The following is a 13,736-nucleotide window of genomic DNA, read 5'->3' on the forward strand; positions in this document are numbered from 1 at the left end:
TTAAGTTGGCTTGAGAAAGCCAACTTACTGATCTACTATTTAAACTTATTAAGTTGGCTTGAGAAAGCCAACTTATTCTTTTTCTGAGACTAAAAAATTTCTGACTCTAACTCCTCCTCCTAGAGCTTTAACTCTACAGACTTCAAACTCAGCCCAGCTCTTCAGACTGATCTCGCCGGGTGTGCTATATCTTTTCTAACTGATCAGACTTATGGTTTTCATAAAAATGAAGATTAAAAATCATAAAAATCCCATAGACTTTTATTGACGGAATGTTCAGATGAGCCAAGCTCCAACTGTCAAAATTCAAAACTAAACAAACTAAACCCCATTAGACTCAATCAAGCTTCGCTTCTATGTACTATTTCTAATCCATTTAAACTCATTCAAATAATCATCATCTATCTAATATTTCTAATCTATCTATCTATCTATCTATCTATCTATCTATCTATCTAATCTATCTATCTATCTATCTATCTCATCTGACTCTATCTATCTATCTATCTGACTATCTATCTATCTATCTATCTATCTATCTATCTATCTATCTATCTATCTATCTGACTATCTATCTATCTATCTATCTATCTATCTATCTATCTATCTATCTATCTATCTATCTATCTATCTATCTATCTATCTATCTATCTATCTATCTATCTATCTATCTATCTATCTATCTATCTATCTATCTATCTATCTATCTATCTAGCAACATCTATCTAATATATCTAGAAACATGCTAGCCACTCGCTAATCATGCTAAAAACATGCTAGCGACATGCTAGTTCACTCGCTAATCATACTAAAAACATGCTAGCGACATGCTAGTAACTCGCTAATCATGCTAGAAACATGCTAGCGACATGCTAGTCACTCGCTCGCTAATCATGCTAGAAACATGCTAGCGACATGCTAGTCCTCTCGCTAATCATGCTAAAAACATGCTAGCGACATGCTAGTCAACTCGCTAATCATGCTAGAAACATGCTAGCGACATGCTAGTAACTCGCTAATCATGCTAGAAACATGCTAGCGACATGCTAGTCCTCGCTAATCATGCTAAAAACATGCTAGCGACATGCTAGTCTCTCGCTAATCATGCTAAAAACATGCTAGCGACATGCTAGTCACTCGCTAATCATGCTAGAAACATGCTAGCGACATGCTAGTCCACTCGCTAATCATGCTAGAAACATGCTAGCGACATGCTAGTCACTCGCTAATCATGCTAAAAACATGCTAGCGACATGCTAGTCACTCGCTAATCATGCTAGAAACATGCTAACGACATGCTAGTAACTCGCTAAGCAGCCTAGAAAAACATGCTAGCGACATGCTAGTCACTTGCTAATCATGCTAGAAACATGCTAGCGACATGCTAGTCACCGGCTAATCATGCTAAAAACATGGTAGCGACATGCTAGTCACTTGCTAATCATGCTAAAAACATGCTAGCGACATGCTAGTCATTTGCTAATCATGCTAGAAACATGCTAGCGACATGCTAGTCACTCGCTAATCATGCTAAAAACATGCTAGTGAAATGCTAGTGACATGCTAGTCACATGCTAATCATGCTAGAAAAATGCTAGTGACATGCTAGTAACTTGCTAATCATGCTACTGACATGCTAGTCACTTGCTAATCATGCTAGAAACATGCTAGCGACATGCTAGTAACTTGCTTATCATGCTAGTGACATGCTAGTCACTTGCTAATCATGCTAGAAAAATGCTAACGACATGCTAGTCACTCGCTAATCATGCTAAAAACATATTAGTGACATGCTAGTCACTTGCTAATCATGCTAAAAAACATGCTAGCAACATGCTAGTCATTTGCTAATCATGCTAGAAACATGCTAGCGACATGCACTGACATGCTAGTCACTTGCTAATCATGCTAAAAACATGCTAGCGACATGCTAGTCACTTGCTAATCATGCAAAAACATGCTAGCGACATGCTAGTCACTTGCTAATCATGCTAGAAACATGCTAGCGACATGCTAGTCACTCACTAATCATCGCTAAAAACATGCTAGCGACATGCTAGTCACTTGCTAATCATGCTAGAAACATGCTAGCGACATGCTAGTCACTCGCTAATCATGCTAAAAACATGCTAGTGACATGCTAGTCACTTGCTAATCATGCTAAAAACATGCTAGCGACATGCTAGTCACTTGCTAATCATGCTAGAAAACATGCTAGCGACATGCTAGTCACTCGCTAATCATGCTAAAAACATGCTAGTGAAATGCTAGTGACATGCTAGTCACATGCTAATCATGCTAGAAACATGCTAGTGACATGCTAGTAAACTTGCTAATCATGCTACTGACATGCTAGTCACTTGCTAATCATGCTAGAAACATGCTAGCGACATGCTAGTAACTTGCTTATCATGCTAGTGACATGCTAGTCACTTGCTAATCATGCTAGAAAAATGCTAACGACATGCTAGTCACTCGCTAATCATGCTAAAAACATATTAGTGACATGCTAGTCACTCGCTAATCATGCTAAAAACATACTAGCAACATGCTAGTCATTTGCTAATCATGCTAGAAACATGCTAGCGACATGCTAGTCACTCGCTAATCATGCTAAAAACATGCTAGTGACATGCTAGTCACTTGCTAATCATGCTAGAAACATGCTAGCGACATGCTACTGACATGCTAGTCACTTGCTAATCATGCTAGAAACATGCTAGCGACATGCTAGTCACTCGCTAATCATGCTAAAACATGCTAGTCACTTGCTAATCATGCTAGAAACATGCTAGCGACATGCTAGTAACTTGCTAATTATGTTAGCAACATGATAGTAACTAGCTTATCATGCTAGAAACATGCTAGTAACTTTGCTAATCATGCTAATGACATGCTAGTCACTTGCTTAATTAAAACTTCTTAAACTTTTCAAACTTCAAACTTCAAACTTTTCAAAAACTTTCCAAACTTTTTAAACTTTCTGTTCAGGCTTTCTCAAGCCAACTTAAAGTTTGTCTTGACGAACTTTTTTATCTAGTTAATAAGTTGGCTTGAGAAAGCCAACTTACTGATCTACTATTTAAACTTATTATTATTATTATTATTCTTTTTCTGAGACTAAAATTTCTGACTCTAACTCCTCCTAGAGCTTTAACTCTACAGACTTCAAACTCAGCCCAGCTCTTCAGACTGATCTCGCCGGGTGTGCTATATCTTTTCTAACTGATCAGACTTATGGTTTTCATAAAAATGAAGATTAAAAATCATAAAAATCCCATAGACTTTTATTGACGGAATGTTCAGATGAGCCAAGCTCCAACTGTCAAAATTCAAAACTAAACAAACTAAACCCCATTAGACTCAATCAAGCTTCGCTTCTATGTACTATTTCTAATCCATTTAAACTCATTCAAACTCATCTATCTAATATTTCTAATCTATCTATCTATCTATCTATCTATCTATCTATCTATCTATCTATCTATCTATCTATCTATCTATCTATCTATCTATCTATCTATCTATCTATCTATCTATCTATCTATCTATCTATCTATCTATCTATCTATCTATCTATCTATCTATCTATCTATCTATCTATCTATCTATCTATCTATCTATCTATCTATCTATCTAATCTATCTATCTATCTATCTATCTATCTATCTATCTATCTATCTATCTATCTATCTATCTATCTATCTATCTATCTATCTATCTATCTATCTATCTATCTATCTATCTATCTATCTATCTATCTATCTATCTATCTATCTATCTATCTATCTATCTATCTAATCTGCCTATCTATCTATCTATCGTACTATCTATCTATCTATGCTATCTATCTATCTATCTAGGTCCTCGCTAGCTAATCATGCTAATAATGTTAGAAACATGCTAGTCACTCGCTAATCATGCTAAAAACATGCTAGCGACATGCTAGTCACTCGCTAATCATACTAAAAACATGCTAGCGACATGCTAGTAACTCGCTAATCATGCTAGAAACATGCTAGCGACATGCTAGTAACTCGCTAATCATGCTAGAAACATGCTAGCGACATGCTAGTCCTCGCTAATCATGCTAAAAAACATGCTAGCGACATGCTAGTAACTCGCTAATCATGCTAAAAACATGCTAGTGACATGCTAGTCACTCGCTAATCATGCTAGAAACATGCTAGCGACATGCTAGTAACTCGATAATCATGCTAGAAACATGCTAATGACATGCAAGTCACTCGCTAATCATGCTAAAAACATGCTAGCGACATGCTAGTCACTTGCTAATCATGCTAAAAACATGCTAGCGACATGCTAGTCACTCGCTAATCATGCTAGAAACATGCTAGCGACATGCTAGTCACTTGCTAATCATGCTAAAAACATGCTAGTGACATGCTAGTCACATTGCTAATCATGCTAAAAACATGCTAGCGACATGCTAGTCACATGCTAGTCATGCTTCCTAATCATGCTAGCGACATGCTAGTCACTTGCTAATCATGCTAGAAACATGCTAGCGACATGCTAGTCACTCGCTAATACTTATCATGCTAGTGACATGCTAGTCACTTGCTAATCATGCTAGAAAAATGCTAGCGACATGCTAGTCACTCGGTAATCATGCTAAAAACATGCTAGTGACATTCTAGTCACTTGCTAATCATGCTAGAAACATGCTAGCAACATGCTAGTCACTTGCTAATCATGCTAGAAACATGCTAGCGACATGCTAGTCACTCGCTAATCATGCTAGAAACATGCTAGCGACATGCTAGTCACTCGCTAATCATGCTAAAAACATGCTAGCGACATGCTAGTCACTCGCTAATCATGCTAAAAACATGCTAGCGACATGCTAGTCACTTGCTAATCATACTAGAAACAATGCTAGCGACATGCTAGTCACTCGCTAATCATGCTAGAAACATGCTAGTGACATGCTAGTCACTTGCTAATCATGCTATCAACATGCTAGTCACTTGCTAATCATGCTAGAAACATGCTAGCGACATGCTAGTCACTTGCTAAATCATGCTAAAAACATGCTAGCGACATGCTAGTCACTTGCTAATCATGCTAAAAAACATGCTAGCGACATGCTAGTCATTTGCTAATCATGCTAGAAACATGCTAGCGACATGCTAGTCACTCGCTAATCATGCTAAAAACATGCTAGTGAAATGCTAGTGACATGCTAGTCACATGCTAATCATGCTAGAAACATGCTAGTGACATGCTAGTAACTTGCTAATCATGCTACTGACATGCTAGTCACTTGCTAATCATGCTAGAAACATGCTAGCGACATGCTAGTAACTTGTTAATCATGCTAGTGACATGCTAGTCACTTGCTAATCATGCTAGAAAAATGCTAACGACATGCTAGTCACTCGCTAATCATGCTAAAAACATATTAGTGACATGCTAGTCACTTGCTAATCATGCTAAAAACATGCTAGCAACATGCTAGTCATTTGCTAATCATGCTAGAAACATGCTAGCGACATGCTAGTCACTCGCTAATCATGCTAAAAACATGCTAGTGACATGCTAGTCACTTGCTAATCATGCTAGAAACATGCTAGCGACATGCTACTGACATGCTAGTCACTTGCTAATCATGCTAGAAACATGCTAGCGACATGCTAGTCACTCGCTAATCATGCTAAAACATGCTAGTCACTTGCTAATCATGCTAGAAACATGCTAGCGACATGCTAGTAACTTGCTAATTATGTTAGCAACATGCTAGTAACTAGCTTATCATGCTAGAAACATGCTAGTAACTTTGCTAATCATGCTAATGACATGCTAGTCACTTGCTTAATTAAACTTCTTAAACTTTTCAAACTTCAAACTTCAAACTTTTCAAACTTTTTAAACTTTTCAAACTTTCCAAACTTTTTAAACTTTCTGTTCAGGCTTTCTCAAGCCAACTTAAAGTTTGTCTTGACGAACTTTTTTATCTAGTTATTATTATTCTTCTGAGACTAAAATTTCTGACTCTAACTCCTCCTAGAGCTTTAACTCTACAGACTCCAAACTCAGCCCAGCTCTTCAGACTGATCTCGCCGGGTGTGCTATATCTTTTCTAACTGATCAGACTTATGGTTTTCATAAAAATGAAGATTAAAAATCATAAAAATCCCATAGACTTTCATTGACGGAATGTTCAGATGAGCCAAGCTCCAACTGTCAAAATTCAAATCTAAACAAACTGAAGCCCATTAGACACAATCAAGCTTCGCTTCTATGTACTATTTCTAATCCATTTAAACTCATTCAAAAGTCATCTAATATTCTAATCTATATCTATCTATCTATCTATCTATATCTATCTATCTATCTATCTATCTATCTATCTATCTATCTATCTATCTATCTATCTATCTATCTATCTATCTATGCCTTTAGTGGTAATTATCTATCTATCTATCTATCTATCTATCTATCTATCTATCTATCTATCTATCTATCTATCTATCTATCTATCTGAATCATCTATTATCTATCTATCTATCTATCTATCTATCTATCTATCTATCTATCTATCTATCTATCTATCTACATCTAGTCACTATCATGCTATCTATGCTAGCTAATCATGCTAGTCACATGCTAGTATCTATCTGCTAATAAAAAAACATGCTAGCGACATGCTAGTAACTTGCTAATCATGCTAAAAACATGCTAGCGACATGCTAGTCACTAAATCATGCTATAAACATGCTAGCGACATGCTAGTCACTTGCTAATCATGATAAAACATGCTAGTGACATGCTAGTCACTTGCTAATCATGGCTAGAAACATGCTAGTGACATGCTAGTCACTGGTAATCATGCTAGTAACATGCTAGCGACATGCTAGTCACTCGCTAATCATGCTAGAAACATGCTAGCGACATGCTAGTCACTCGCTAATCATGCTAGAAACAGTGCTAGTCGCTAGTCACTCGCTAATCATGCTAAAAACATGCTAGTGACATGCTAGTCACTTGTAATCATGCTAGAAACATGCTAGCGACATGCTAGTCACTTGCTAATCATGCTAGAAACATGCTAGCGACATGCTAGTCACTCGCTAATCATGCTAAAAAAACATGCTAGTGACATGCTAGTCACTTGCTAATCATGCTAGAAACATGCTAGCGACATGCTAGTCACTCGCTAATCATGCTAGAAACATGCTAGCGACATGCTAGTCACTTGCTAATCATGCTAAAAAACATGCTAGCGACATGCTAGTCACTTGCTAATCATGCTAGAAAACATGCTAGCGACATGCTAGTCACTCGCTAATCATGCTAGCGACATGCTAGTCACCTGCTAGCTAATCATGCTAAAAACATGCTAGTGACATGCTAGTCACTTGCTAATCATGCTAGTGCAACATGCTAGCCACATGCTAGTCACTTGCTAATTATGCTAGAAACATGCTAGCGACATGCTAGTCACTAGCTAATCATGCTAGAAACATGCTAGTGACATGCTAGTTTGCTAATCATGCTATGCTATGCTGACATGCTAGTCACTTGCTAATCATGCTAAAAACATGCTAGCGCCATGCTAGTCACTTGCTAATCATGCTAGCGACATGCTAGCAACATGCTAATTATGCTAGCAAAATGCTAGCGACATGCTAGCAACATGCTAATCATGCTAGAAACATGCTAGCGACATGCTAGTAACATGCTAATCATGCTAGAAACATGCTAGTGACGTGCTAGAAACATGCTAGCTAATAATCAAATGACAATCAATTTACCTACTAACCATGCTAGAAACATGCTAGCGACATGCTAGTCACATGTTAATTATGCTTGAAACATGCTAGTGACATGCTAGTAGCTTGCTAATCATGCTAGAAACATGCTAGTAACTTGCTAATCATGCTAGCAACATGCTAGTAACTAGCTTATCATGCTAGATACATGCTAGTAACTTTGCTAGTCATGCTAATGGCATGCTAGTCACTTGCTAGTAATGCTAGTAATATGTTAATCACTTGCTTTATTAAACTTCTTAAACTTTTCAAACTTTTTAAACTTTTTAAACTTTTCAAACTTTTAAAACTTTTTAAACTTTCTAAACTTTTCAAACTTTCTGTTCAGGCTTTCTCAAGCCAACTTAAAGTTTGTCTTGACAAACTTTTTTATCTAGTTATTATTATTCTTCTGAGACTAAATTATCAACTCTAACTCCTCCTAGAGCTTTAACTCTACAGACTCCAAACTCAGCACAGCTCTTCAGACTGATCTCGCCGGGTGTGCTATATCTTTTCTAACTGATTGGACTTACGGTTTTCATAAAAATAAAGATTAAAAATCATAAAAATCCCATAGACTTTCATTGACGGAATGTTCAGATGAGCCAAGCTCCAACTGTCAAAATTCAAATCTAAACAAACTGAAGCCCATTAGACTCAATCAAGCTTCGCTTCTATGTACTATTTCTAATCCATTAAAACTCATTCAAACTCATCTATCTAATATTTCTAATCTATCTATCTATCTATCTATCTATCTATCTATCATCTGACTATATCTATCTATCTATCTATCTATCTATCATCTGACTATATCCATCTATCTATCTATCTATCTATCTATCTATCATCTGACTATTTCTATCTATCATCTAACTATTTCTATCTATCTATCATCTGACTATTTCTATTTATCTATCTTAATCATGCTAGCGACATGCTAGTCACTTGCTAATCATGCTTACAACATGCTAGAATCATGCTAACGACATGCTAGTCATTTGCTAATCATGCTAGCAAAATGCTAGTGACTTGCTAATCATGGTAACAACATGCTAGTAACATGCTAATCAGGCTAGAAACATGCTAGCAACATGCTAGTAACTTGCTAATCATGCTAGGAACATGCTAGTCACTTGCTAATCATGCTAGAAACATGCTAGCGACATGCTAGTCAATCGCTAATCATGCTAAAAACATGCTAGTAACTCGCTAATCATACTAGAAACATGCTAGCGACATGCTAGTCACTTGCTAATCATGCTAGAAAAATGCTAGCGACATGCTAGTCACTTGCTAATCATGCTAGAAACATGCTAGCGACATGCTAGTCAATCGCTAATCATGCTAAAAACATGCTAGTCACTTGCTAATCATGCTAAAAACATGCTAGCGACATGCTAGTCACTTGCTAATCATGCTAGAAACATGGTAGCGACATGCTAGTAACTCGCTAATCATGCTAAAAACATGCTAGCGACATGCCAGTCACTTGCTAATCATGCTAGAAACATGCTAGCGACATGCTAGTCACTTGCTAATCATGCTAGAAACATGCTAGCGACATGCTAGTAACTTGCTAATCATGCTAGAAACATGCTATTCACTTGCTAATCATGCTAGAAACATGCTAGCGACATGCTAGTCACTCGCTAATCATGATAAAAACATGCTAGTGACATGCTAGTCACTTGCTAATCATGCTAGAAACATGCTAGCGACATGCTAGTAACTTGTTAATCATGCTAGAAACATGCTAGCGACATGCTAGTAACCTGCTAACCATGCTAGAAACATGCTAGTCACTTGCTAATCATGCTAGAAACATGCTAGCGACATGCTAGTAAATCGCTAATCATGCTAAAAACATGCTAGTGACATGCTAGTCACTTGCTAATCATGCTAGTGACATGCTAGTCAATCGCTAATCATGCTAAAAACATGCTAGTGACATGCTAGTCACTTGCTAATCATGCTAGAAACATGCTAGCGACATGCTAGTCACTCACTAATCATGCTAAAAACTTGCTATTGACATGCTAGTCACTTGCTAATCATGCTAGAAACATGCTAGCGACATGCTAGTCACTTGCTAATCATGCTAGTGACATGCTATTCACTTGTTAATCATGCTAGAAACATGCTAGCGACATGCTAGTAACTTGCTAATCATGCTAGTGACATGCTAATCACTTGCTAATCATGCTAGAAACATGCTAGCGACATGCTAGTCACTCGCTAATCATGCTTAAAAACATGCTTGTGACATGCTAGTCACATGCTAATCATGCTAGAAACATGCTAGCGACATGCTAATCACTCGCTAATCATGCTAAAAACATGCTAGTTACTTGCTAATCATGCCAGAAACATGCTAGCGACATGCTAGTAACTTGCTAATCATGCTAGTGACATGCTAGTCACTTGCTAATCATGCTAGAAACATGCTAGTCACTCGCTAATCATGCTAAAAACATGCTAGTGACATGCTAGAAACATGCTAGTAACTTGCTAATTATGCTAGCAACATGCTAGTAACTAGCTTATGCTAGAAACATGCTAGTAACTTTGCTAATCATGCTAATGACATGCTAGTCACTTGCTTTATTAAACTTCTTAAACTTTTCAAACTTTTCAAACTTTCTAAAATATTCAAACTTTCTGTTCAGGCTTTCTCAAGCCAACTTAAAGTTTGTCTTGACGAACTTTTTTTATCTAGTAACTTATAAGCTATCAATAGTAATAAAAATTCTGTCAATTTTCAATATTACAGTACAAATCTAAGCTTAATTTTCATTTAAAAAACAGTCTCCAAAATATATGTAATTAATTCATAACTTGTTTGTTTATTTATTTTGGGTGAGATATGTTCAATAAATAAAAAGCAATTAATAGTAGGCTAATACAAATGCTGCAATTAATGTGTGGATGGATGGCGCTGTGTCCAATATGTAATGTCACCGCTCCGACAGCAGGTGGCAGTATGAATCTCATCTCACCATAGACTGCGAGCGACAAGCAAGAGAGTGAGTGAAGTGTACGGAAGTATTTGCCTTGCTATTCCCATGAATTAAGAGCCTCAGATCCTCCAAAATGAGTAAATCAAGAACCTTGAAGAAAGAGAAAATAAGTGTGGCAAGCGAGGTAAATGGCATATTAATATATGAGAAATTTGTGCCGTATTATGTGTATGAAACAGCTAACAGATAACCTTACACTCACGTCAGTCTAATGAAAATTAGATGTCTGTTTTCATATCGGTGTATCTATTGAGATATGATGCTCCTAGCTTGTTCTCTTTAGATTGACCGCATCGAAGAGCGCAAATTACACTGTAAAAACAACCTGGAGAGGGCAGAATTCAGACAAAGAAAAGAGCAACTCTCAGACAACGACAGGTGATTATGCCAATATCATTATAAACACAGTACTTTTTTTTCCCGCATTATCTAATAAACCAGACGAGTCTTTTAATGTACTTACAGGCTGGCCCTGGAAGATGAGATGACCATATTGAATGAAAGAATACAGAAATACGGTTAGTCAGGATTCTGGAAAGTTTGGGGGTGTAAAAATGCATAAATCGGACAATAAAAATTAAGTGCATTGGTCATGGAATGTAATAACAAATTATACATTTTGTAATAATACCAATGTGTATGAATTTGTGGATTTGTTTATTCAAAATGTACTAGCTATTTTCGTAAAATTCGTATGAAGTATGAAAACTGGTGACCAAATTGATGCATTGCATCACTTGGTAAAGACAATTATTGTGGGAGCAATTTTTTATATGAGAGTATCCTATACGTTTCATTCTTCAGAAAAGGAGCTGCAGGTGCTGAGAGGAGAGAACAGGAAGAACATGATGATGTCCGTCGCTCTGTTAGCCATCAGTGCTCTTTTCTACTACACATTTATTTATTAAGAAGTATTTTCTGTCATGCCAAACGCTGTCTGAGAATGAGATTTGGGGACGCTGATGTTTTTTCATCATTTGGCAACACTGGTTTGCTCAGAGGTTGTGGATTTGTCAGTGTCGTTTTTGCCATAAATACCTTATGCCATCATCATCTTGGCCTCGACATCCTGGATTGCCTCAACTCTATATTTTGTTTGCCGTGTGAAAACAAAGAGACATTAGATGCTTGTGCATCAGAGAAAGACACGGAATTGAGACACGTTTATATGATACTCATTGTCAAACACTTTACCCAATAATGACTAAATGATGTTTCTCTCCAGATCACTGTTTATTGCATTATAACAGGACTAACATGCACAAAGGTGGGAGGGGCAGAGGGTGTTATTCCATCCAAAAATAAAATTTATCAACAAAATGTTCAGTTGAAATAAAAAACAGCCATCAATAAAATGCAATACTGTCCCATTAAACTGCCGTTCATCCCTTTGATATCCTTGATACTTGTAGCAAATAGTATTGGTAATACACTCACTTGCAATACAACAAAACACTAGGCAGCCAGGTATATTTAGTCCTATTTTAAATAAACAGTTCATTGAAAAAAATTAAATTTGCTCACTCAACCTCAGGACTTCCAGTATGTCAACGAGTTTGTTTCTTCATCAGGACAGATTTGGTAAAATGTAACATTACATCACTTGCTCACCAATGGATCCTTTGCAGTGAATGGGTGCCATCAGAATGAGAGTCCAGACAGCTGATAAGCACATCACAATAATCCACACCACTCCAGTACATTAATCAACAATTTGTGAAGTGAAAAGCACGTATGTAAGAAACAAATCCATAATTGAGGCATTTAACTTTAAGCCATCACTTCTGGCCAAAATATGATGCCATAATCCATAATAACGCTTCCTCCAGTGAAAAAGGGCGTTCCTTTGTTGTCCTCTCACATTAAAATCCACCAACATATTTGTTTAGAACTGTTTCGGTCTGTTGTAAATGGTTTCATATATGTCTATTTCTCTCCTTATTCAGATGACTTTCACTGGAGAAAGCAATTTTATAGATACAAGACTCATATTTTAGCCGAAAGCAACATTTTGAAGTTACGACTGTCTTAATGGATTTGTTCCTTACAAACACACATGTTTTTGTTTCATGTTAATTGATGGACTGGAGTGGTGTGGATTATTGTGATGTTTTTATCAACTGTTTGGACTCTCATTCTGATGGCACCCATTCACTACAGAGGATCCATTGGTGAGACTGTGATATAATGCTACATTTCTGTTCTAATGAAGGAAAAAACTCATCTACATCTTGCATGGCCTGAGGATGAGTACATTTTAAGCAAATTTAAATTTTTGGTTGAACTATTCTTTTAAGACTGATTTGATGATTAAGATGTTGGTGAACTTGCTGCTGATAGAATCTGAGCTGGCTCAAAGGCATCCCCTTTGCTCAACAGAGGAATTGCATGCTGCGATATTATATTGTACATACTAGCATCGGCTCAGTGCTTTTGTGATGTACACAGACATTTGATGCGTTACATTACAAATGGGATTACTAACTAGCCATGTAGTATGCAAAGTAAACTTCTGACATAACTAAAATATATTAAACCTTTTTATCTCAAAATAAAGACTAAGGATATTCAAAACAATGTGTCTTTTAAAATACTTTAAAATGCATATGTATTTTCATAAAATAGTCACATGTAACTCAAAATCGATAGATACGAAAAAGAATAAAATCAGGGCATTGATAAAAACAAACAGTGCGTGAGACACTATCTTAACTTGTAATATGTTGATATTGTTCCCACAGAAATTATTCCATGGTCAAATGATGACTAATACTCCACTGATGATAACACAGACTGGCCCAGTGATATTCACCACAGCAAAAAAACATTTTCCACAGAAAACGTCACACTTTTGATTTGATTTCCCATGGAAAGCGAGCTGGGAAAAATGAATGCACATCTATCCTTAAGAGACCTGCAGATGCACATTCAAGAATGC

General features: G+C 36.8%; 1 protein-coding gene across 1 annotated transcript; it reads left to right on the top strand.

The window, feature by feature from the left end:
- The first annotated feature begins 10,761 nt into the window (after positions 1-10,761).
- ccdc167 (coiled-coil domain containing 167) lies at positions 10,762-12,405 on the top strand. Its single transcript, XM_019082852.2, has 4 exons — positions 10,762-10,922; positions 11,082-11,176; positions 11,264-11,316; positions 11,603-12,405. Exons 1-4 carry the CDS (start codon positions 10,872-10,874, stop codon positions 11,704-11,706), a joined length of 303 nt encoding a protein of 100 aa, XP_018938397.1. The 5' UTR covers positions 10,762-10,871; the 3' UTR covers positions 11,707-12,405.
- Positions 12,406-13,736: the final 1,331 nt, after the last annotated feature.

Source organism: Cyprinus carpio, chromosome A4, assembly GCF_018340385.1.
Source record: "Cyprinus carpio isolate SPL01 chromosome A4, ASM1834038v1, whole genome shotgun sequence".
NCBI classification, from domain to species: domain Eukaryota; kingdom Metazoa; phylum Chordata; class Actinopteri; order Cypriniformes; family Cyprinidae; genus Cyprinus; species Cyprinus carpio.